The 27,086-nt window shown below is 44.4% G+C and overlaps 1 protein-coding gene across 1 annotated transcript in view; it reads left to right on the top strand.

Moving 5' to 3' along the window:
• The window catches only part of GABRP (gamma-aminobutyric acid type A receptor subunit pi), a 178,468-nt gene that overhangs the window by 134,123 nt on the left and 17,259 nt on the right, over nt 1-27,086 (top strand). The window contains exons 8-9 of the mRNA XM_077455241.1: nt 15,594-15,746; nt 19,056-19,249. Coding sequence (XP_077311367.1) covers nt 15,594-15,746; nt 19,056-19,249 — 347 coding nt within the window. The remainder of the gene's footprint in view (nt 1-15,593; nt 15,747-19,055; nt 19,250-27,086) is intronic.

Here is a 27,086-nt window from a genome sequence, read left to right as displayed (position 1 = left end):
GCCCCAGGGCTTTAAACAACAATTGGAAGTATCTACAGAATGTCTACATGCTCTGGTGACCAGTGTAATAAATAGGTGCTGGCCCTGTCTCATAAAATACAATACATCACCAAGTGTACACGGAACATCATTGAATATCCAAAAGATTAAACAGTTACTTTCAGTCCTCCTTGCAAAGTTCACCTGGATCAACCCTTGATGGAGAGTGGCTTATTTTGAAATGGGTTGGGTAGTGAGTGAGCTGGACAGTGGTGTGATAAAGCAGGAGAGATTGTTAACCTATTATAAATTGCATAAGAGTGCCAACCTCTAGAGAGTAAACATTAATGAGAGACTGTTTCTAATTTGCTGGTTCCACCATGCAACCAAAACCTCCTGGTCTCCACCAACCGTCTTTGGGCAGACTATCTCCCCAAAGACCAAAGCGAAGAGTCTCGGGGTTATTTTAGACGCACAAATGTCAATGGATGCGCAAATAGGATCTGTAGTCAGTGGATCTCACCATTTGCTGCGCATGCTTCGCAGACTCATCCCTTTTATCCCAAAGAATGACAAAGCAGTGGTAGTTGGAACAATCATTAATTCACGACTGGACTACGCAAACTCGCTTTACTTAGGATTACCACAATATCAACTTGCGCGATTACAACTGATCCAAAACACGGCGGCAAGGCTGATAATAAGAAAAAAACCCTGGGAATCCATCTCTCCTTCGCTGAGGAGCTTACATTTGCTAACCGTAAAAAATCGGATCACGTTCAAGACCCTTTGCCTCACCCACAAATGCGTGCATAGAGAAGCTCCGCAATACCTAATGGAGAAAATAAATCATTACACACCAAACCGCAGTCTTCAATCAGCCAACAAAAACCTCCTCCTCGTGCCCAAAGCCCGGTATAAATCCAAGGGGGATCGGAGATTCGCTGTCCAAGGTCCTCGGCTATGGAATGCTCTACCAATCAACGTCCGCCTGGAATAAAATCACCTGGCTTTTAGGAAAAAAACTCAAGACCTTCCTCTTATAGCAGATGTTCAAAGCTCGCCACAGCGCCTAGAGGCGATTCAGTTTGCATTGTGCGCTATACAAGTATTTCATTCATTCCTTCATAAGCTTATTGAATACTGTACAAGTAGAAGGCGTATCTTTTATCTACCAGAGGTGGCTGTGGGGTTTCAAAGAAGGGCATGTCTATTTTCTCTGCCAGAGGTGAAAAGTAGGTTTGGTTTGTAGAAGTTCCTTGGAGGAGTGACAAGATGCTGAGAGTGCTGTAGCTTTGATGTGGCTGGGAACGCCAGGTGAATTTTGCATGGAGACATAAAAGTAATTGTTTAGTCTTGGCTCTATAAGAGATACTTTTATATCCTTTTCTGGCAGATTTGTTCAGGATAAGGAGAGCTTATATCATAGCGGAACTAAACCCTCCTATCGTTTACTGTCAAGACAGGTGCCATTTTAGCTTCCGTTTGGCCTGTAGTTGCCATGGTGCTGCACATGTGATCAGTTATGACATCAGCCATTTGATGGCTTGACAGTTTGGTTGAGAGCACAAGCAACAGTGATAGTTATCCCTGCTTGTGCATACATGTATGTATATATATATATGTAGCACCCTGCTCCTGATGGGCAGACACTATTGTTTTTTTTTTTATTATTTAATTATCTGAAGCTGTAGTTTGGCTCAGACTAATTTCTCTAAAGGTCTGGTTTCTGTACCAGTCCAGTTGGGTTGCACTTGGGTTACTGATTCCTACCTGACCGTAAGGTGTCACTGTCACCGTCAGTGGGTGTGGAACAGCAGCAGGCTGGATGTATTGAATGTATTGAATGCTCAGATATGGTTCAGTGGGTGTGGTTTCCCTGCTGTGCATTCTAGGAGAGGGTATTTAACCACTTGCCGACTGCCGCACGACGATGTACGTCGACAGAATGGCACGGGCAGGCATATGGGCGTACATGTACGTCCCTGCCTTCCCGCGGGTGGGGGGCCCGATCAGGCCCCCCCCCGGTGCCAGCAGCGGTCGGTATCCGTGCAGGAGCGATCCGGGATGAGGGGGCGGCCATTCATTCATGGCCACCCCCTCGCGATCGCTCCTGACGAATGGGAGTGAAGCATTGCATCACTTCCTCTCCTGTAATGTAAACACAGGAGAGGAAGTGATGTAATCTCTCCTCCGTGTCTGTATTTTTCGTTCCGGCACCGAGGAGAGAGAATCGGTGAGTTGCACCAACACGACACTTCACAGTAGAACATGCCAGGCACACTCACACCCCCCCTTTACCCCCCGATCACCCCCCAATTACCCCTGCCCCCCCAGTCACAGTGACACCAATTGCATTTTTTTTTTTTTGCATTGGTGTCATTTGTGACTGTAATAACTGTTAGGGCAGTTAGGGTTAGCCCCCTTTAGTTCTAATGTACCCCCCTAACCCCCCAATAAAGGTTTAACCCCGTGATCACCCCCCGTCGCCAGTGTCACTAAGGCTGGGTTCACATTGCAGCGGTTTATGAGAACGGATGTGATTCGCACCGCACTGCAGTGCAAATCACATCCGATCTCTTTGCGATTCGAGTTCAGCCATTCGCCGCACCCGCCGCACCCGCCGCACCCGCCGCACCCGCCGCAAATTCGCACGGGACCCTTTTATTGGTCCGCAGCAGAATCGGATCGCATGGGTGTTCACACCATGCGATCCGAGTTTGCAGATCGCACTGCGATATGCGAACTGATCTGGGGGTGTCATTAACATTTCACTGACACTCCCAGCAGTTCGCATAGGGCAGTGTGAACTGCCGCCGGGAGGCATGCGATGCGGGAACCCGCCGCGGATTCGTGGCGTTCCCGCATCGCTCCAGTGTGAACCCAGCCTAATAAGCAATCGTTTTTCTGATCGCTGTATTAGTGTCACAGGTGACGCTAGTTAGGCAGGTAGGTATTTAGGTTCGCCGCAGCTTTTTATAGCGCCAGGGACCCCCATATACTACCGCATAAAGCCCCCTGATTGCCCCCTAGTTAACCCTTTCACCAGTGATCACCATATAACTGTTACAGGTGACGCTGGTTGGTTAGTTATTTTTTTATAGTTTCAGGGCACCCGCCATTTATTACCTAATAAAGGTTTAACCCCCTGATCACCCGGCGGGTGTCATTTGTGACTGTAATAACTGTTAGGGCAGTTAGGGTTAGCCCCCTTTAGTTCTAAGGTACCCCCCTAACCCCCCCAATAAAGGTTTAACCCCGTGATCACCCCCCGTCGCCAGTGTCACTAAGGCTGGGTTCACATTGCAGCGGTTTATGAGAACGGATGTGATTCGCACCGCACTGCAGTGCAAATCACATCCGATCTCTGTGCGATTCGAGTTCAGCCATACAGATAGTATGGCTGAATTCGCGCCGCACCCGCCGCAAACTCGCACGGGACCCTTTTTTTGGTCCGCAGCAGAATCGGATCGCATGGGTGTTCACACCATGCGATCCGAGTTTGCAGATCGCACTGCGATATGCGAACTGATCTGGGGGTGTCATTAACATTTCACTGACACTCCCAGCAGTTCGCATAGGGCAGTGTGAACTGCCGCCGGGAGGCATGCGATGCGGGAACCAGCCGCGGATTCGTGGCGTTCCCGCATCGCTCCAGTGTGAACCCAGCCTAATAAGCAATCATTTTTCTGATCGCTGTATTAGTGTCACAGGTGACGCTAGTTAGGCAGGTAGGTATTTAGGTTCGCCGCAGCTTTTTATAGCACCAGGGACCCCCATATACTACCGCATAAAGCCCCCTGATTGCCCCCTAGTTAACCCTTTCACCAGTGATCACCATATAACTGTTACAGGTGACGCTGGTTGGTTAGTTATTTTTTTATAGTTTCAGGGCACCCGCCATTTATTACCTAGTCTCACTAGTGTACCCCTAAATTTAGGGGTGTCTACTTTCAAAAATAGGGTAATTTGGGGGGGGGGGGGGGTTGTGCCATCTTGGCATTTTATGGCCTTCAAAACTGTAACGCCCTTAGAAAGCCTGAAGGCGGTGCTTGGTTTTCGGGGCCCCGTACGCGGCTAGGCTCCCAAAAAGTCCCACATATGTGGTATCCCCGTACTCAGGAGAAGCAGCAGAATTTATTTTGGGGTGTCATTTCACATATGCCCATGGCATGCGTGAGCAATATATCATTTAGTGACAACTTTGTGAAAAAATAAAAATAAAAATAAAAAGTTTGTAATTTTCCCGCAACTTGTGGCAAAATATAAAATATTCCATGGACTCAACATGCCTCTCAGCAAATAGCTTGGGGTGTCTACTTTCTAAAATGGGGTCATTTGTGGGGGTTTTGTGCCATCTTGGCATTTTATGGCCTTCAAAACTGTAATAGGTAGTGAGAAGTGAAATCAAAAATGTACGCCCTTAAAAGGCCTGAAGGCGGTGCTTGGTTTTCGGGGCCCCGTACGCGGCTAGGCTCCCAAAAAGTACCACATATGTGGTATCCCCGTACTCAGGAGAAGCAGCAGAATTTATTTTGGGGTGTCATTTCACATATGCCCATAGCATGTGTGAGCAATATATCATTTAGTGACAACTTTGTGTAAAAAAAATAAAAATAAAAATTTTTTTCTCATTATTCAATCGCTTGAGGCAAAAAAATAAAATATTCAATGGGCTCAACATGCCACTTATCAATTTCCTTAGGGGGTCTACTTTCCAAAATGGGGTCATTTGGGGGGGTTTGTACTGCCCTGCCATTTTAGCACCTCAAGAAATGAGATAGGCAGTCGTAAACTAAAAGCTGCGTAAATTCCAGAAAACGTACCTTAGTTTGTAGATGTGACAACTTTTGCGCAAACCAATAAATATACAGTTATTGACTTTTTTTTTACCAAAGACATGTGGCTGAATACATTTTGGCCTAAATGTATGACTAAAATTGAGTTTATTGGATTTTTCTAATAACAAAAAGTAGAAAATATCATTTTTTTTCAAAATTTGCGGTCTTTTTACATTTATATCGCAAAAAATAAAAATCGCAGAGGCAATCAAATACCATCAAAAGAAAACTCTATTTGTGGGAAGAAAAGGACGCAAATTTTGTTTGGGTACAACATTGCATGACCGCGCAATTACCAGTTAAAGCAGCGCAGTGCCAAATTGTAAAAAGACCTCTGGTCATTGACCAGCAAAATGGTCCGGTCTGAAAGTGGTTAAGGTACTGACGCCATTTTTCTGGGTCGTTCATTTTGCTTTCTGGAGTCCGTGATTCCAACCCCAGGGCCCTCCTGGCCTGGGGTCTGGACGCATGGTCCTGCGCCTCAGGGCCCACTGACCTGAGGCTCTACAACTGAGAGTGTAGGCCCAGGAATGTCTTGGGGCCTACTGATCTAGGGTGGTCCTGTGCTGTCTCACCTGCGGGGAGAAGCCGAGGAGAGCTGAAGGATCCAGGGGAGGACTTTTCCAGTGGAGGACCGAGCGCAAGGCTGGTGTCTCTGGAGGAGCCTGGAAACACAGTTTGAGGACGCATCCCGGATCAATATCCTTACAGTATTGCAAAAAAAAACTCTATAGAAATGAATCAACACATCTAACGATAAATTCATCCATCAAAACAGAGTAAAAACAGCGCATAATATTATATTTACGTTTACAAACAATAGCATTAGAGTGCAATAAATGATAAGATACTCCTCATTAAAATTGTGTAAATTCACAATATATATGTAGTCAGTGGATTCAAACGCTGTATCTCATTTTGTCCATCTCCAATTTTAAGTTATTAGCACTTGATGGTAAGATTTCAAATCTTACAGCAATTTAACATAGTTCGTTAAACTCTTGACATATATTGCACCATTGCCCGGAAAACACCTCCACGCGTGCACGTATACAAACACCGAAAAAAATCTGTGCTGGTGACAAGTCCCCCTTTGGTATTCCTCATACCAGACTAGGCTGGTTTCACAGGCCTTATCAAGGGTTCCTGTTGGATGTTAATTCAGGTTTCCTTCACCTTCATATATCACACCACTCGATCTCAGAAAGGGGGATAATCACAAAAAACGCATATAGTGTAATTCCATCACACCAAAAAGGTACTTTATTCAATTAAAAGCCATCAAATATTGCACTCACAAACAACAAATCTTTCAAAGCATTGGTTCAAAGCACAGCTTGTTGGATCGACTATGTTAAAGGATAGTCCTACCGCCCTCAGCAATAGATCGCTCTCCGCTGATATTTCCCAGATCGGACCCTTCTCCTCTGTCTCTCCTATCAGTCCTGCTGTGTTCAACTCGTATGGTTCCACACTGACGCGTTTCGTCGTATTGACATCATATTGCCGGGTCGGCTGAAAGAATCTGGTACTGTATGGTAGTTCTTCCTAAAAACTCTCAAGAATCTCTAAGTTTAATTAACAAGTCTGTGGCAGAGACATTGTTGCGCATCTACTTTCAAGAACCACTAAGTTCAATTAGCAATTCTGTGGCAGAGACTTTGTTTGTCATATCATCGGATGCTAGGTCAAGTGAGAGGGGCCTATCCGGTGACTGCTGCATCCAGTCCGTGGAGCTGTTTGTCCTTTAGATCTGATTGATACCTCTAACCTGCAATTACCAGGTGCCTGAACTATATATACATATATATTTTAATATACTTACATATATTGAGCCAGACGGATCATGGGAAGGGAAGAGCAAACATTGCTATCCTTTGTTTTTTTAAGCATTTTAATGTATAAACATTGGATAGTGTGGCATGAGTTGGTTTATTTGTTTTTACATTTGAGCCCACCATAAGAGTTTGTCATGGCTGCTATCTGGAAGCTGTGAGCCGAATGGGAGTTACCTAGGCGACCGTCCACCTACTTCGCTGTCATTGGTTGATATTGAGGGGAGGAACTGTTTATAATCTTCACACGTCGCGTTGTTAGGCCACACCCTCGGATGATGTCAGTATGACGAAACACGTCAGGGTTGAACCTAGCGACTGCCAGTAAAGTGACATCATCGCACCTATCGAAGTCGGAAGCAGGAACCCACATGTGTTGAGTATAGAGCGAAGTAGTATACGCCACCTGGTAACTGTTCCCGTCTATGGATGTCAAAATGCCTATATTATTGTTTTCACATTGTAAGTGCTTTTCTTAAAATGGGGGCTCATTTTTGGATTAAAGCATTTTAAAATGATATCATGCTATGGATTATATTTCTTTTGCTTGAGAGCAATAGTGTGATATCCAGCCCCCCATGTACGAGAGCGTCAGTGAGGACATTGTTTACAAAGAAATATCAGTGGTCCCCTTTTGAAGCGTATTATCCAATGCAATTTGGTAAGAAAATTTATTATAGGGGAGGCTCACCCCCCCCCCCCCCCCCCCCGAGTGGAAGTGTTGGTGGTGTATTTCCGTGGATAATGGATTGGGAGACATCTGTAGCTGGACGTAACCCATCCACTTTATATTTGACTGTGTGACTAATCACCTGCTTTTTTAAACACCTATTGATGATTGCACTGCATTAATGATATATGTGTTCCATTGTTTTAGCGCTGCCTTGGTTGTGTATTGAAGTGATAGTTATTCACTGTATGTCTTGAATGTAATTGTTTTGGGAAACAGTTAAATTGATGGCTTTAATTCCACTTTGAAGGCTAACTGTTGGACTTGAAGGAATATTTTAAGAAAGAGACAGAGCAAGGATCACCTTGTTGTCATTTGTTTGACATCATTAAGGATCTCAGCCAAGCCTGGTGCTCCAACAACATATAAGGGGCCTGGGCTGAATACTAAACTAACACTGCATACTTAGTGCATCCTTTTTTATCCATTATACAGTTAGGCTTTGTGCGCACTGGCTTAAAAATCACTGCTTCTACAGGGGCTTGTGTTTTACTTGTGGGAGCAGATTAATGTTATCCTATGTGTCCATTCACATTCGGAACGATTAGAGGCATATTTTGAGCTCAGCATTTGGAGGCAGAAAAAAACTCTTCTGGTTTGCGTTTCTGATTGGTGTTTTCTGGCAGAAAAAAATGCTAAACTCACCTAAACTGTGTACAAAAATGCTCTATATGAGTGAGGTTTTTTTTTAAGCCCAGTGTGCATGGAGTTTTATCATGATGGACTCATCTACAGTGTGAGTTTCAATGTATGCATGGCCTGTCACCCTAATATTTAGTATTTCATTAATAGGTTAAAGTGAGAGAGCTATATTTGTAATTACTAATGCCCCTCTAGGCAATAATTTATTTATAAACTGCAAAGGTACGGTATCTCACAAAAGTGAGTAAACCTCTCACATTTTTGGAAATATTTTATTATATCTTTTAATGTGACAACACTGAAGAAATTACACTTTGTTACAATGTAAAGTAGTGAGTGTACAGCTTGTATAACAGTGTAAATTTGCTGTCCCCTCAAAATAACTCAACACAACACACAAAAGTGAGTACACCCCTAAGTGAAAATGTCCACATTGGGCCTGAAGTGTAAATATTTTGTGTGGCCATCGTTATTTTCCAGCACTGCCTTAACCCTCTTGGGCATGGAGTTCACCAGAGCTTCACAGGTTGCCACTGGAGTCCTCTTCCACTCCTTCGGGACAACATCACAGAGCAGGTGGATGAGAGTTTGTGCTCCTCCACCTTCTGTTTGAGGATGCCCCCACAGATGCTCAATAGGATTTAGGTCTGGAGACATGCTTGGCCACCCCATCACCTTTACCCACAGCTTGTTTAGCATGGCAGTGGTTGTCTTGGAGGTGTGTTTGGGGTAGTTATCATGTGGGTATACTGCCCTGTGACCCAGTCTCCATAGGGAGGGGATCATGCTCTGCTTAAGTGCGTCACAGTACATGTTGGCATTCATGGTTCCCTAAATGAACTGTAGCTCCCCAGTGCCAGTAGCCCTCATGCAGCCCCAGACTATGACACTCCCACTACTATGCTTGACTGTAGGCAAGACACATTTGTATTTGTACTCCTCACCTGGTTGCCACCCCACACGCTTGACACCATCTGAACCAAATAAGTTTATCTTGGTCTCATCAGACCACAGGACATGATTCCATTAGTCCATATCCTTAGTCTGCTTGTCTTCAGCAAACTGTTTGCAGGCTTTCTTGTGCATCATCTTTAGAAGAGGCTTCCTTCTGGGATGACAGCCATGCAGACCAATTTGATACAGTGTGCGGCGTATGGTCTGAGCACTGACAGGCTGACCCCACACCCCTTCAACCACTGCAACAATGCTGGTAGCAGTCATATGTCTATTTCCCAGAGACAACCTCTGGATATGACGCTGAGCATGTACACTCAACTACTTTGGTCGACTATGGCAAGGCCTGTTCTGAGTGGAACCTGTCCTGTTAAACCACTGTATGGTCTTGGCCACTGTGTTGCAGCGCAGTGCCATGGTCTTGGCAATCTTCTTATAGCCTAGGCCATCTTTATGTAGAGCAACAATTCTTTTTTTCAGATCCTCAGAGAGTTCTTTGCCATGAGGTGCCATGTTGAACTTTCAGTGACCAGTATGAGAGAGTGAGAGCGATGACACCAAATGTAACACACTTGCTCCCCATTCACACATGAAACCTTGTAACACTAACGAAGCAAGATAAAAGGTCTGCAGTCACCAGTGATACACCTCCATCCCTATATACATATACAAAAAAAGAGAGGGTCGCCCTGGGACTTTAAATGAGGTGGTCACAGTTAGCTACTGAGTAACAAGAGTAGTAGCTGTATAAATGTTTATTAAAATGAATGTGCATACATGGATAATATAGCATATTCGCTCAGCCAATGAATTTGCACATAATGAAGAAAACAAATAAAGTTTATAAAGAAAAAGATAAAAATAAAGTTGATACAAACATTATACAATGCAGTATATACTATATATATCGCTAAACCCCCAGCCAGAGTATGGCATGGGAGCTGAGGGGGAGAAGACGAACATGGGCTGTTGTCGTCCATTTGGGGGTTCAGCGATGGAAACTCTGGTTTCGTTCCTTTACCACTGTGATGCATCTTTTTGTCTATTTAGATACATCTCATCCACATCCACCCTTGATGAGCGAGCAATGATCTTGAAAAACGCGAATCAGGTTTTCTGATGCGTGCATTTGTATATACTACATTGTAGAATGTTTGTATAAACTTTATTTTCTGCATTATGTGCAAATTCATTGGCTGAGTGAATATGCTATATTATCCATGTATGTGCATTAATTTTAATAAACATTTATACTGCTATTACTCTTGTTACTCAGTGGCTAATTGTAACACTAACAAGTCACATGACACTGGGGAGGGAAAATGACTAATTGGCCCCAATTTGGACATTTTCACTTAGGGGTGTACTCACTCACTTTTGTTGCCGGCGGTTTAGACATTAACGGCTGTGTGTTGAGTTGAGGGGACAGAAAATGTACACTGTTGTACACTGATTGGGTAAGTTGTACATTCACTACTTTGTGAGATACTGTATATGTGGTGCTTAAGCGATCCAAACCTGAGTGCAATCAGTTTACATATTCTGAGGCTTTGTTCAGGTCAGGAGCTGCTGTCAGATCAGAAAGCCAGAAAAAGAAGCATTCCAAAAAGCCCAAACGTGTCAGTTTTTCTATTTATTATGATACCTAGTTTAAAAATAAAATCATTGCTCAGAGGGGGCAATAGTAATTATAAGTAAGACTTCATAACCTTAACTTAAAAAAAAAAAGACATCAGAGTTTCCAATTTAGTAAGGCGAAAACCAATGACCAATAACTCACGACTGCCAATTAAAATGTAGCTTTCAATGATCTGTCTGTAGGAATATGAAACCTAACCGACTAATATTCAGAGTTTGATTCAGAACTGACTGACTAAATGTACATTATTTAAATAAAAACATGGGGCCTGGTGTATGAAAAGAAGATGCTACCAACAGCCAGCGATCAGAAGCTTGCTCTCATTTCCTACCTGTAGTGATTAGCTGCTAATGTCAATACGTACAATTTCATTTTCTCCACTTTGCATACTCTAGATACATTAAGGCTGATGCCAACATCTGATGGGTTTAGCACTCCTATACAGGTCTTTCGGAATGCAAAATCCACTTGAAGCAGATGAAAAGCAGGTTAGAAGAGCGTTTGTCAGTCAAATACAATTGTCAATGAATTCTGAATGATCTCAGAATTCTCTCAAATTGATGGCATCGCTATAAGCCCAATTCCCATTGACACAAGCCCTACAATTGGAGAAAAGGGGTAGCACAGTGGCTTAGTGGCTGGCCTCTCTGCCTTAAAGCACTAGGGTCATCGTTTTGAAATTCAACCAAAATACTATCTGCATTAAGTTTGCATGTTCTCCCTGTGCTTCTATGGACTTCCTCTAGGTACTCCAGTTTCCAACCACACTTCAATATGCTAGCATTTTAATTGGCTTCTTTACAAATTAGCCCTAGTGTATGTGTGTATGCATAAATGTAAGAACGGGCTCCTTGAGAGCAAGGACTCATATAAAAGTACAATATGTAAAGCATGGTTTAAATTTGCAGCGCTATATAAATAAATCATAAAAGAAAAAGAACACATAATTGAGTTGTTAGCCATAGTGCCCAAACAAAACTTATGTCTCATTTTCTATTTCCATGTTCTAAAAAAGTGAAATTCCACTCCTGTTTGTGAAACTGAGCTTTTGGGGAGGAGGCGGGAGCAGGTACCCGATTTTGACAGGTACCTGCTCCCACTTCTGATCCAGTCCCCTTAGGCAATTGGAAGCTGAAACTGTCCCTCCGGAAATCTTCTGGGACACATGACAGGTCCTAGAAGACTTGGGGACCAGTCACAGTGCTCAGCGCTGCTCACGCATGTGCAGTGGGCACCCGGCTGTGAAGTCGCAAGCTGTCACAGCTCGTGCCCATAATAGAGATTTCTGTGCCGCTGAAGGAGGACACGGGGAGAAGATGGCTGCAGTGAGTACGGCACTGGGTCGTGGGACAGGTCAGTGTGTCTTTATTAAAAGTCAGCAGCTAACATTTTTGTAACTGCTGACTGTTAATAAACCAACAAATGACTGTAACTCTGCTTTAAAGAATCAGCCTCAGTTTCAATCGAAAATAGAACCAAACGCAAAACACAAAAATGTCATATGCGTCTTCCTGGTTCACATATATGCGATGCGGGAACCAGTGCGATTCCTGTGCGGGTGCCCGCATCACATAAGCTTCGCAGGCAGTTCACACTGTCCTCTGTGAACCTCCGCCGGTGTCAATAGAAAGTTAATGACACCGCCAGATCAGTTCGCAGATCACAGTGCAAGCTGTGAAATGGTGCAGGAATCGGTTCAATAGTTGTGTACACCCATGCGATCCGATTCCAATGTGGGCAAAAAAAAAGGGTCCTGCACCATTTTGGTGCAAATGCAATGTGATTTCAGCCATACACTTTGTATGGCTGAATTTGCATTACGCAGACATTGCATGTGATGTGCACTGAAATGTGACGCAAATCACGTGCAATGTCCGGCATCGCTCAAACGTGAACCCAGCCTGACGTGCTAATGTAATGTAAAAAATAAAAATAAAATTCAGTCTTTGTTAACATTTCAGTAAAATAATACCTGGTGATTGAGCTATGGAGAAACTTTTTTTAAAGAAAATGTTGAGTAATGGCAGGAAAATGGTCCAATGAGAAAGCCCCTTTTTCAATTTTCTTTTTTTTTTTAACCTTTTTGTTCGAGTATAGTTCAGTGTTAATCTCAAGCATGTTTAAAATTACATAGATAGATTGAGGATGAAAAAATTCAAAAAATCGCAGCATTTTCCACACTCAGGGAGCTGTAGGTGGCATGTGCAGTCTTCAGAAGAACCCGCCCACTGCTGCCAACCAACATATGTTATACCTCGGTGGCTGTCAAAGTTTTAAAACACATACTGCAGGAAGATTTACCTGCAGAAAATGTTTGGTGTATGTCTTAGCCCTTGTACACACGGTCAGACATTCCGACAACAAAATCCGTCAAATTTTGTTTGACGGATTTTGTCCGAAACTGGTGTTGTATACACACCGTCAGACAAAGTTGTCGGAAAATCCGATTGTTCGTAACGTGATGACGTAATTTAGATTTGACGGGACTACGTTCAGGCTAGTAGCCAATAGCTTTGGTCTAGGAACTTGATCTGAGCATGCATGGCATTTTGTCCGATCGGAATTCTCTACAAACAATTGGACAAAGTCTGATCGGATCATGTCGGAAAATTTAAAAGCCCAACTCTAAAACTTTGTTGGTTGGATATTCCGACGAAAACAGTCTGATGGAGCCCACACACGGTCGGATTATCCGACAACACAGTCCAATCGGGCATTTTCTGTCGAAATGTCCGACCGTGTGTACAAGAGATTAAAGTGGCAGTGTTTTCTGATACTTTTACCTACAGTTAACCTTACCTGTAGGTAAAATGAATATCTCCTAAACATGCATGTTTAGGGGATATTCCATGGAGAAACAGCAGCCTGTAACGTCACCGATGCATGCTCTCTGAAGGAACGGTACGCTGCACCGCTCCTTCAGAGATCTGTGGCGGAAACCTTGACTCAGTCAGATGGCCGGAACCTGCGAACCTGCAAGGAAGATTGGGTGAAGATGAAGCCCAGTCAGCAGTGGCAGTGCACCGCTGGAGGGCTACATTTTAAGGTAAGTCTCTCATAATGTGCTAGTATGCGATGCATACTAGCACATTATGACATTGCCTTGCAGGGTGAATTTACTACTGCTTAAAAAAAAGTATATATATCTCTCTCTATATCTATATCTATATTGTGAGGGGTTTGCTCGGCAGCGGGTGTGTGTGACCCCCTGGATGGGTTCACAACACAAAATCAGGCACAGCAGACAGCGTTGTAGGTGGAAAAAACAAAAGGTGCGGTTTATTTATGACACATGCACTGAAAAATATAACAGCCAAACAAAAGAAAAACATGAAAATAAATCCTGGTCAACTTGACCTCCAATTACACACATAGATTCCCTGTCTAACAACTGAGTGCAGCCTTGTGCTGCACCAGTCCCTGTCTCTGTCTCTGTTGTAGAGGTTTGCCACACAGGCGTTAACTCACCGCACAGAACAGGTGTCACACTCCCCAGTCTATACAAACACAAAACTGGTTCCAGGATGGAGCATCTCCCTAAGCATGCTGGGGTTTTTTGTAGAGGTCTTAATGAGCCCACTTACTTCAGCTGGGCTCATTAACTCTTCCCCTATAGGACTCCCAGGACTCCCCTCTAGTTGTACAAGTCCGCATAAAGCCTGAATCTAGGGCATACATATTTTCCATCCTGGATACAACCAGGGGATTTTACCTGCGTGCTGCTACAATATATATATATATATATATATATATATATATATATATATATATATATATATATTGTGTATCAGCACAGATAATGTGACGCCACTAAGAAATCCTCAAAGGTGAAAACATATACTATAGGTATAAAAAGCAATGTGATGTGAAAAAAAGGCTTTCGGGGGGGAAATTTTACAGAATCTCAAAAAGTATTGAATTTATAACAAAGAAAAGTCAGCAATAGTGTAAATCCACTGAAAATAGGTTTATTAAAAAGGGTTAAAAAGACTCACATAAGTTGCAGTGTACAAACTCTCATCAAACGGATTATAGCGGCCCTGGATGCCGTGACACCAACACCCATACGTGTGTTTTGGTGAATCGGGTGTTTTTTTTATGGCTCTATGCTCCTCTCCTGAATGTGCAAGTGGTGCTTTTTTTTCTGCCTCTAGACACTGTTGCCTCTAAACCATACCTCCCAACATTTTAAGATGGGAACGAGGGACAACTACTAGCAATCGTATGTAGGCATAGGGCATGCCCCTGCCATGCCCCCCTCTGAACTGTAAAAAAAAAAACCCTGAGCCTGTGTGGCCTCTCTAAATAGACCACGATAACCAGGACTGCTCTGCCCTGATCACTGTGGTCAAAGTGCCTCCCTCCATTATAGGCTGCCTGCTCTCTGCTCTCCTCTCTCCCCCTCCTTCCTGCCTGCCACCCCCTTCTGTGTCTGTCCCTGGCTGGCCCCGCCTCCCCCACACGCTATTCCTGTAAAATGGCGTAGCACACTGTGTCACTAGTTAAAAAAAAGAGCACTGTAAATACCTAATTTGAGCTGTCTTCAGGCCGATCACGTGACTTGTAGCCGCTTGACGATTGTGACTGTAGCAGCTACGATACATTGCTTCGGCAGAAGAGACGGGCGACCACAAGTGCTTTTTTTTATACCAATAATACAGACATAGATGCTTATGCTTTCTTGAAAATTCTGAATGCCAATTTCTTCTCCAAGCCATAATGAACCCATTGCTGGATAAACACTGTACTCTGGGTATGTGGATTTATTCAATAAGGCGATATACAAAGTGCAGTGCCCTTTAGCAATGAGAATACACCTTCTGCTGAACTGACTGCAGGAAACTCAGATGCGGTTCTTGCGGCTTACTGCACATTCTCATTTCTTTTTTAACTGTTTCTCTGTGTATGCCAGGGAATGTCACAGCCAGGGTAGATCACAGCAAATCTAATTTTCTCTTGATTTTCCTACACAGGGCGATACCCGAAGCTGGTATTTCATTTTGATTTGAAAAGAAACATCCTGTATTTCATTCTGGAGACCTATGTGCCATCAATCCTTCTGGTTGTACTCTCATGGGTATCATTTTGGATCAGCCAATCATCTGTACCTGCAAGAATTTGCATAGGTAACATTTCTCTTGCTTGCTGCATTCTCCATAATGGTTTACTGTGACTGAAGGTTCTTGAAGAAGGATCAAGAATACTAACCATCACCTGCAAAGCTATTACTTTTGTGTCAGTGGATGATGTCAGCATGCAAACATCTTTATATTAATCACTGCAGCACTGATGTGACGATCCAGGCTTCTTAAGCCCTAAACATATAGGAATAATGTAATCTTAGGTTGGAAAAGCTCATTTAAACTACATCGGTTTTATCAAGCCTTTAGGTTTGAGCAGCTTTCTTAACACCCTTAAAGCACCGTTTAGCGCCAGCCTGGAGGGGTTGGACACAGCTTCTATTGGGAGTGCTGGCTGTCATTCAGGGAAAAGGGAAAAGTCGCAGCAGGTTATAGTCTTCTATCCCGGCTTATGAAGATGTGTTTCATCGATGTGCTCCCTTGCTCTGTTGCTCTAATGAAGCTGGGCTTCTGAGTATGGCAGAGTATGGGAGCTCCTCCTTGTTGACAGTGCTCAGGGCTGAGTTTCCAATGACCAGGCATAGACACAGGTTACATGGGAAGGGCAATGACTACATAAACTTGTGACAGTGTCTTTTAAAATACACTTTTGGAAGGTGTTAGCAAGCTTTAGGCACTGCCTGTGTGTCCCATAGTAACACAGCGGCCAGTGGGATGAGCCACAGTTCCCACCATAGGTATCGCTATGTGACCCAGAAGTGTTGATAAACAATGGCCCATGGCCCACGACTAAACTATGTGAAATACACACTTCTACTTTCTGATTACATCACTTTCAGGCAGCTTCTCCCTTGGTTTTTAGCCCCTTGATTAGGCAGCAGGGATTTAAATCATGCCATGCATGGGAGTCAGTCATTTACAATACAGCAGGGGTCAAGTCCTGAGGAAAAAAGTGCGGGAACTCCCACCCAAGATCCACTCCCCCACCAAAAAAAATGATACGCTCCATACGCTCATATGCACGGACACTTCAAAAGTGGTATTTATCATCCAATTTTCATATTGTGTGTATGAAGCTTAACTGTTAGTACATAAAAAAAACATAAATACGGTCATTTTCTGAATAATCAGCATTCATTCAATTGTGCTTCCATGCAAATGTGAACATCATGTTCTGATCTTTATTGGGGAATGTTATTTTGTATATAGAGTGTTTATGTGGCGAGTTTACACTTTTCATTGAACAGAGTTTGGAAAACACAGGGTTAAATGGAAAGGTCATAAATGAACTGCACATTATCTGGACAGAATGCTTGGGGAGATAGTGATGTGTTCCTGCTTAGGAGATGTATGTTAGCTTGGGGGGCTGCAATCTCTGCAGGGCTCCAACACACACTCGCTGCTATTCCAACCCTTCACATATTTCCACATAAACTTCCCTCCTGGCATTAAACTTTGCGAGGTATTGTGCTCAGCTTACCACCCCAAACTAATGTTCCTCCCTCAGCTCACCTCTCTCCCTGCATGTCCTGTGAGCAGAATAGCTGTGTTCCTCCTCTGGGTTCTCTCATTTAGCGGGACACACAGAGAAAGTATGCAGGAAACTGGGGGGGGGGGGGGGGGGATGAGGAGACAGAAAATAAGGAGGGGCCGACGGGGAGGAGCGCATCACAAGAGGTCTGACTAAACACAATCTCTTAGCAGCAAGGACCTGATCTACCCGTCAGCTAGCTGGGATTGACAGGTAGATCGAAGAGGAAGCTGTCATGGGGCCCCCTACTGGCAATGCCTGAATGGTCAGTCCACCCCTGGTGTGCAGCACTTACTATTGCGAGCTGTGTCGGTGGCTACTGGTGTAGCACCTGTCACACAGCTCTCATACTTCAAAGTCTTGCAGGATGCAGCTGTTAATGGGAACTGAGTTCATGTTGTGGAAAAAGTACAGGAACTCCGTTCCCATGCGTTTCCGCAGGACTTGAGCCCTGCAATACAGTCAGAGCATGCAAGGAATGCATGCTGAGCTGCATATGAATGTACATTCATTAGAGGACTGTGAGCAGGCAGGCAAGTGTATCTTATTGCAGAGATGATATAGCATGTCTCTTCTGCCCTAAAAAGTAGCCAGTTTGCATATTATAGAATTGCTAGGTTTAGTTTCACTAAATATAAATCTTCTTTTTTAGTGGGCTCCGCTGGTTGCTGGTATTTTTTTAAGGTAGCAACATAATGGCTTTAGATCAGGGGTCTCTAAACTGTGGCCCGAGGGCTGCATGCGGCCATTTGCTAGATTTTATCTGGCCCTTGAGGTGCTATTCCTCCCAATAATATGAGGCAATATTCCTCACTCCACCTAGTATGGGGTACTATTTGTTCCACTGATACTAAGTATGGTGTACTATTCCTCCAACTAACACCAATGATGGGGCACTACTTCTTCCTGCTTACCATCAACCCCGCGGCCATGTTTATTCTCACAGATACTGGGCATGGGACATTTTCTACCCCACTGGGCACAAACCAGCACCCCTAAAATCTGTAGGGCAGTAAACTGGCCCTTTGTTTGAAAAGTTTGGACACCTCTGCTTTAGAGTTTCAAAAAATTGTCAAGCTCTGCTAAATGCTTTGTAAATGGTTGTTGGAGCTGTTGCTCTTTAGGATTGCATTTACCAGTAGGGACTGAACAGTACTGATGTTTGGGGCTTAAAAGGGAATCCATCAGTGTAAAAGAATAGCGAATACCTTGAGCAGTGGATCCAGATCTATAGGTTGGGATCTTCTGCCATTACTGCTCATGCTAGTACCTCTGCCTATCGAAATGTAATGTTATTATTATCTGCCATTGAGAATCTCCCAGACATAGGCAGGCAGCAGCAGTGTGTATTACATAGTGAACGAATGGCAAACCACCACAGTTGAAATACTCATATGGGAATTGTGTAACCCTTCAGAAATTGTATTTGTCCATTTTAACATAGACCTGATAAAATGTAGATAGTACATTATAAATCTGAAATAACTCTGCCACAGTTAGCAACACAAAGCAACAACAGACCGATAAGGTCACGTCTCATTTTGTAAGCATGCTTCTTATCTGCTGATGTGAATGCTGGACACTTGATTGGCTCAGAATGTTGCCCCTACCTCTCCCAGGCTGAGTGCTGTTTCACAGAGGATTACATAAGACTGAGGTCAAATTCAATGTTTTTTTCTAACTGCATTTAAATACATAACTGTATTAATATACTTAAAATAATTTTTAAATCTTTATTCAAAGTTCAGCTTTTATTGGCTCATGTATAATAATGTATATGTGTAAATTTGATGTGAAACACTTATGTTTTATGATTCCTCTAGGAGTGACTACTGTTCTTACAATGACCACACTCATGATGGGTGCCAGGACTTCCCTCCCCAATGCCAACTGTTTCATAAAAGCCATTGACGTCTACCTTGGCATTTGCTTCAGCTTTATATTTGGTGCACTTCTGGAGTATGCCATTGCCCATTTTTGTACTCTTCATCGCCCAGATCTAAAAAAATCTGTCCAGGTAGTGTATGGTATACAATACTTTCATGATGTAATAGATTTGGCCAAAAGTTTGTGGACACATTACCACTAGTTATGAGCTTATTGGACATCCCATTTCAAAATTATACCAATAATATGAAGCCCACCCACAGCTTTGTGACTGTAACAACCTCCAATCTTCCGGGAAGGCTTTCCATAAGATTTTGGTGCATGTCTCTGGGAATTTGTGCCCATTCGACCAAAAAAATACATTTGTAAGGCCAAGTACTTAAGTTGGACAAGACAGCGTGGCTCTCAATCTGCATTCTAGTTCATTCCAAAGCTGTTAAGTCACCCATAAGTCTACGCTCTGTTCAGTTCTCAACAACAAACATACTGGTCAAACTGGAGTTTATTTACTAAAACTGGAGAGTGCAAAATCAGGCTCACTTCTGCAAAGAAACCAATCAGCTTCCAGATTTTATTTTCAAAGCTTAAATGAACAAGCTGAGGTTAGAAGCTGATTGGTATGCATGCACAGCTGCACCAGATTCTGAATGCACCAGCCTTAGTAAATCTACCCCACTCTGACTTTATGGACCTGGCTAGCTATGTGCCCAGGAGCAAAGTCATGCTGTACCAGAAAATGTATTGCCCATACCTTGCACTGTATGCTGTAGCATTAACAGTACCCTTCACTAGAAAACACATGACCTCCCTCATAGGGAGGGATTTTCACATGCTTTTGGCCATATAATGTGTCTGCAAATGTATGCAAGCAAAAAAACATGTTTTACAGAACGATTGGAAACATTCCAATGTATATAGTCAAAGACCGTGGGAAAAGCAACAGTTCAAGCAGCAATGTATAGAGACCAGCAGAGGATCTTCATAGTGTTGGACCTTCATGTGTAGTGTTATAACATTGCAGCAGTTTATTATTTTTTGGCAACAGTCTTTATCAGTTTCCTATAACTAACTCTAAAAAATGACCTCTGCCCAAAAAAGGCAAACGACTAGTCACTAGCATTGCTTAAAGGCTGCCCCCAGCTGATCTTTTTTTCGGTTATTGCCTTCTCATGCCTAACACTGTGTCTCTGTGTGGCAGTAGCAATCTTTGCAGAGGAGCAGGGCTGTGCTTCCTAACTTTACAGTTGTCCGCCTGATGACTAGTGATCTGATGACTGGTGGGGTAATGGTCAAGAAACAGCAGGAGAGATGTAGTAAGAACAGATCCACAGAATTAAAATAGTTGTAAAGGTAAAAACCATCAGTGTGCAGCTACCCCTTCAGCCCCCCTAATACTAAGCCTGATCTCTATCTAGCTTTGTGCATGAGACCCGAGGCTCTCCCAGGTCTCTCTCTCATAATTGGCTGAGATGCAGCAATGGGAGCCATTGTCTCCCACTGCTGTCAATCACAGCCAGTAAGATGGGAGCAGGAGGCGGGGCTGAGCCGTGCTTTCTGTGTCTTATGGACACAGTAGAGCTCACTTGGGAGCGAGCACACACTTGTGCCCCTACAGCAAGCAGCTTGCTATGGGGGAACTCAGCAAGGGGGGTGGGCCCAGAGCGCTGGTAGGGGACACGAGAAGGATTGGGGCTGCTCTGTGCAAAACCACTGCACAGAGCAGGTAAGTATGACATGTTTATTTTTTTTAAATAACATTTTTTCCTTTAAAATTACGTTAATGAAGCATAAGTAGGAAGATGAATGCACTTCGGGTCTTAAGGTATAGCTTCCTCTCCAGCAAGGTCTCAGGAGAACAGCATACTAGTGACATCAAGAAACCATTCTAGACTGTCAGTCAGAAGCATAGTGCCTTGGATGATCTCAAACTGTAGATAAACCGCTATGAGGCTGTAGAACAGGAGTGCCTAGACACACTTGCTGTCACGTACCTGACTGTGGAGCCCGAGATGATGAGGGTAGCCTCTTGCACAATTCCCATCCAAGCACCCCTGATAGTGGGACTGCTAGGGCAGTGGAAAGGTGCAGGTGCCTGGCAGCCGTAGGAGTGAGCTGTAGCTTGAAGACACAGGTGTCCTTCCAGTGGGGGTGTGGAATCACAAGCCTTGTTCAGTGGGAGCCAGGCAGACAGGTGCAGAATCAGGATCAATTTCAAGGTCGGGAACAGGCAGAAGTCGGTAACGTGCCAAATCAGGAGACAGAGACGTGGTCATAGCTGGGGTCAGTAATATAAGCAGGAAGCAGATATAACAGGCAGAGGTGTCAGACATAGCCAGGTCAGGAATAAGGTTATCAGACATAAATAGAATCAGGGACACATTAACCAAAGCTGAAGACATTCCAGCACTGAAGGCAGGCAGACTCCCAGTTTAAATAGGCTGCGGGGCGCCAGAATCTGTGGGTACGTGCGCACGCTAATTGGTACGCACGTATGCGCCAATACGTTTCCTTGCTCGTCTTTGGACTCTGCAAATGTGCATTAGAATTAGCACTTGCTGAATAGGAATTAGCAGCTGCTGAACAGGAATTTGAATTTACTGAGCGGGAATGAGCACCTGCTGCACGAGATCCCTGACACTTGCATATTAAAAAAATATTTTGTTTTAGGAATGTAGGATAAAATCTACGTTTTTCAGAGTACTGCTTAAGTAAAATTAACCTTTCAATATATTACCTATAAGATAGCAATTCCTCACTTTTTGAGTCCCAGTCCAGGTTCAGTATTAGTCTTACATACTGTGCCATACCCGTGGTAGTATGCAGCCTGCTAATGTCAAACAGCAGTCCTTGATTATATGATAGCAGCAAAGAAATGGTTTTGAATAGGTCTGTGTTTATAAACTCTGCTAACTGTGTTGCTGGTACAAGTAAGATTGAAAAGTAGAATGTGGTTAGTGTTTCCAATATAACTTGGGTAAAGTTCTATAGAATGAAACCCATGGATATATCCTGTGGCAGCTAGTGCTGTATATTTGGGGGGAGGGGCAGCAAACAAGACACCTGCCGCCACACCCTGCCGCCGGTCGGTCGCTTGGTCAAACCCCCCACCCCGTCTCTATTTCGTCCCCCCACCTTATTCCATCTAGGTTCGCGCACAGCTATGGCTCCTTCTTGCATCTCCCCCTCCTCAATGGCTTCACCTTGCGTCTCCAACTTCACAACAGATTCCTCCTCATGGCTTCTCTCTCCTTCCCTCGGCAGCCTATTCGATCGCTTCTCCTCTCGCCTCATGCTCTATTCATGTGCTTCCAAAAAAATCCATTGAAATCCATGCGTCCGGCATCATACATGTAGATTAGGGGCCGGATGCATCAATTGGGAAATTTGTGTGAATATACAAACTCAGTTAAAGCATATGGGACTCGAATGTGAAAAATCAAAAGTGCTAATTTTAAAGGCTAACATTGCAAGTTATTGTCATAAAACGTGTTTGGGGACCCGGGTCCTGCCCCAAGGGACATGAATCACTGCAAGAATAAGTATTAAAAATTATCGTTTTTTTGTGAGCAGTGATTTTAATAATGATTAAAGTGAAACAATAAAAGTGAAATATTCCTTTAAATATCTTGACTGGGGGGGTGTCTATAGTATGCCTGTAAAGTGGCGCATTTTTCCTGTGTTTAGAACAGTCCCTGCACAAAATGACATTTCTAAAGGAATAAAATTAATTTAAAACTGCTTGCGGCTGTAATGTAACGTTGCCCCCCCCCCTATCCACTGCCCATTACCAGATCCTTTGGGTCTGGTATGGATATTAAGGTGAATCCTGCACCCAAATTTAAAAAAAAAGGTGTGGGGCCCCCAGGACCTATATCCTCTGAACAGCAGCAGTATACAGGTGGTCCCCAGGTTAAAAACAAGATAGGGACTGTAGGTTTGTTCTTAAGTTGAATCTGTTTGTAATTTGGGACAGGTTCATTTTGTAAGTTTAGCTCCAGAAAAAAAAAAATCTATTTTTAAGCTTTTTGGATAACAAAGGGAAGGGTTATCACCCCTGTAACATTTGTTTTGCTGTCTGTGCCCCTGTTCAGAAGATTTCATCTCACTTTATGTCCCAATGAGAATTGGATTTTGAAAATGTTGTATTGTTGTAGAAACAAGGATGGGTGATAAAGCATCAGTGGAGACACCTTTTTCCCATATTAACTGTTACAGAAGAGAATTTTCCTTCCTAGGGGTAGATTTCCTTTCGCTTCCTGTTGTCTCCCTCCGTTTGTAATTAGGAGTCGTTTCTAAGATGTTTGAAAATAGGGGATCGCCTGTATATACTATACGACCTGCCCTATACACTCGGCATAAAACTGGGCCTTAGGTGTTGGTGGTACCAGAACACTGTAAGCCCTCACAGTTACTCTTGGTGGGCACTGGAACGGGCCCTGCTGTAAAATATTATATCAAGAATTGTAATTACGTGCCCCTGTTAAACAGGGGCATAAAAATTGGGACTTAGGCGGTGGCGGTGTCACAACACTGTAAAGCCTCACAGATTCTTTTCTTGAGTGTAGGAATAGGTCCTGCTGTGAAATATTAGATTAAAAATTTTAATTACGCGCCCCTGTTAAATAGGGGCAGAAAAATTGGGCCTTAGGCAGTGGTGGTGGTGCCACAACACTGTAACCCCTCACAGATACTATTGTTGAGCGCAGGAACAAGCCCTGCTGTTAAATATTTGATCAAAAATTGTAATTTATGCGCCCCTGTTAAACAGGGGCAGAAAAATTGGGCCTTAGGCAGGGTAGTGGTGCCCTGAACCGAAAATATGCCTAGAAGCTATCATAATTAAGATTGAGGAGGAATAGGATAGTCACCCAGCATAATAAGATAGTCACTCACATATGCAGTCTTCAAGGGATACCACATCCATAGAAAAATCCATTGGTTACATCAGCATCAGGTGCTTGGTAGCTGGTGAAACAAGACTGATTCATTTTTATGAATGTGAGCCGATCAACAGAGTCTGTGGACCGGCGCAATCTGTGATTGGTTACAAAGCCTCCAGCAGCACTGAATGTGCATTCAGAAAGAACGCTGGATGCAGGACAGGCCAGTAGATCAATTGCATATTGAGCAAGCTCTGGCCAGTGGTCCATCCTCAAGACCGAGTAACCCAGTGGATGCTCTGTTGGAAAGGTCTCCAAGTCTGATTTTGCCCCTATATATTTCTGCACCATGTAATTCAAAGGCTGGCGATGGTCGCTGGAACTGATCAGACCTGGGTGCTGAGGACTGAAGAATTGTTTGAAGGCATCGGTCAGCCGGCCACCTTCTCCACCACTCTTTCTATGGCTGCATGAAGCCTCAGCACCAGGAAATTGTAACCTCCCAGGCTCTGGAAACGCATTGCACAAACCTTTTTGCAAGGCCTCCTGAAGATGTTTCATCCTCTGCTCCCTGGATAAGTTCTGCAACCTTACCCTTAACATGGATCAAGAAGGGTTGCCAGCCAGTAATGATCCCACTCCTTGATACTACGAATCCTAGGGTCCTTTTGCAGGATCAGGGGGGTTTGTAGAGGCCTTCGATCCTGAGTCCTCTGGGTCACTAAGGATCACATGATCCTCAACTACCTCCTCCCAGCCACATACAACTCCATGGGTTTCTGGAGACTAAAAACGATCCCTTGAGACTGCTGCTGATTCTGAGTGTTATCCTCCATCTCCATGCTGACACAATCCTCCCCCTCCTCCTTTTCTTCTTATTTTGTGATCGGCTGGCCTGCAGGAATACTAGTATTTCGGTAAAGGAGGCCTTGCAAGGTAAGGAAGTCCTCCTCTTCTTCCCACTGTTCTGCCTCAAGTGCCCTGTCCATTATTCCACGAAGTGTGTGCTCCAACAGGAAGACAAGAGAGACAGTATCACTGATGCATGCACTGTCACTGCTCACCATCCTCATGGCCTCCTCAAATGGTGACAGGACGGTGCATGCATCCTTGATCAGTAGCCACTGGTGTGGGCGAAAAAAAAACAAGCTCCCCTGACCCTGTCCTGGTGCCATACTCACACAGGTACCTGCAGCATTGCTAACGTTAAGTTCCACCTGGTGGCCATGTCACAAATGAGGCGATTCTTGGGCAGGTTGCATTCTATTTGAATGTCAGCCAGCCGAGCACTGGCATTATATGACCAGCGGAAATTACCACAGACTTTCCTGGCTTGCCTCAGGAGATCCTGTAAGCCCAGCTCCCTGCTCAAGAACCTCTGCCCCACCAAATTCAGGATGTGAGCCAAACAGGGAACATGGGTCAAGTGTCCCTGTTGAAGGGCAGAGAAGGCGTCAAAAAGCACCTCTGAGCCTGCCATGCAGAATTTCTGCCCCAGTATGGCTCCTGTCCCCTAAGCAGACCAGCTCAAGCAACGCATGGCATCTTTTTGCCTGAGTGCTTGCGTAGCCCCTTGAACGCATTCGGAGCACCGCTGGTTCAGAGGAGAAATCTGAATAGGAAGAGGCTATAGAGGAAGAAGAAGGGGAGGGGGTGGAGGAGAGAGCTGTGGCAGAATCACCACTACTGGCAATTTGGAGGTGTGGTGGCGGAACAAGCTCCAACAACACTGAACCCTGTCCTGCATCTTTCCCAGCTGCCAGGAGAGTTACCCAGTATGCCGTGAAAGAAAGGTAACATCCCTGTCCATGAGTCAGCAGTAATATGCACCTTACTGCTGACTCCCCTGTCCAACGAGGCCAAGACATTGCCTTCCAGATGCTGGTAGAGAGCTGGAATGGCCTTCCGTGAAAAAAAATGGCATTTGGGAACCTGCCACTGAAGTACCGCACATTCCACACAATAGCAAAAGGGGGCAGAGTCTACCAGCTGAAAAGGCAGCAGTTGCAGTGCTAGCAATTTGTCAAAGCTAGCATTCAGACGCTGAGCGTGTAGATGGCTGGGACCGAATTTCTTTTGACGGTTTAGCAACTGGGGTAGGGTATAAGTGTAGCGCTAGCAGATTGGCCGCAAGTACTTAGGACACCTATTTCTATACCTTCATTTCTCTCAGTGCAGGTTTCTGAGAGGACTGGAGGTGCAGTGGGGTTGGAGATCCAAGCTGATGAGGAGCAAGGAGAGGTCCACCTTGTTCTTTGAAGTGGGTCTTTTAAGTGCTGTTGCCAATGGACTGCATGGGAGGTGGCCATATGTCTGATCAAGCATGTTTTGACCATGCTTGATATGCTTCAGACATATGTTGCAAACAACAATGGGGCGATCTGCTGCACACGTCAAGAAAGGCCCACGCCAAAGAACTTTTCAAAATATGTGGGGAGTCAGCTGTGCCCTGCACCTGCTTAGCTCTGTGGTGTGATGCAATAGGATGGCCGCCCTTAAGATGCCCCCTGGAGGGCATTCTGCCTCGTTGAAGATGTGCTCCTCCTCCTCCTCTCAGACACCCAAATACAGTCCGTGACCTCATCATCCCCTCCATCCTCATCACTGGAGAAAACTTGGCAATATGCTGCAGCTCAGGGAACATGACTGCTGTTTCTTTACCTTTTTGGGCACCCCCTCTCTCTAGGCTCACGTTACTCCCTTTCTCAACCTGGTTACCATCATCAGAGCCTTCAAATCACTGTGCATCCTCCTGCAGCATGTACCCGACACTGTGGTCGAATATTTCGGGGGACTCCTCCATGCATGATGGTGGGGCTAGGGAAGGAGTGACTGTTGACATGGAGCTGATGGAATAGGCCACTTTGGCAGCTGCATTTTCAGACAAACTACTCTGAGCCTGGGTGACAGAGAATGAGGAGGACAAAGAGGGCTTTGTTATCCATTCCACCAACCCTTCTGCATGTTGTGGCTCAATACCACGGCCAGCTGCAGAAAAAAAGGACAAGTGTGCCCCACGGCCACGCGCTGAGGATGCACCGTGTCCATGACCAGCACTGTCGACTGTAGACACAGAGCCTGCTTGCC

Source organism: Lithobates pipiens, unplaced genomic scaffold (assembly GCF_037356315.1).
Source record: "Lithobates pipiens isolate NorthernLeopardFrog02 unplaced genomic scaffold, aLitPip1_a1.2 Scaffold_25, whole genome shotgun sequence".
NCBI lineage: Eukaryota > Metazoa > Chordata > Amphibia > Anura > Ranidae > Lithobates > Lithobates pipiens.
Note: the sequence above shows the minus strand (reverse complement) of the source record. Positions and strands in the feature narration are given on the sequence as shown.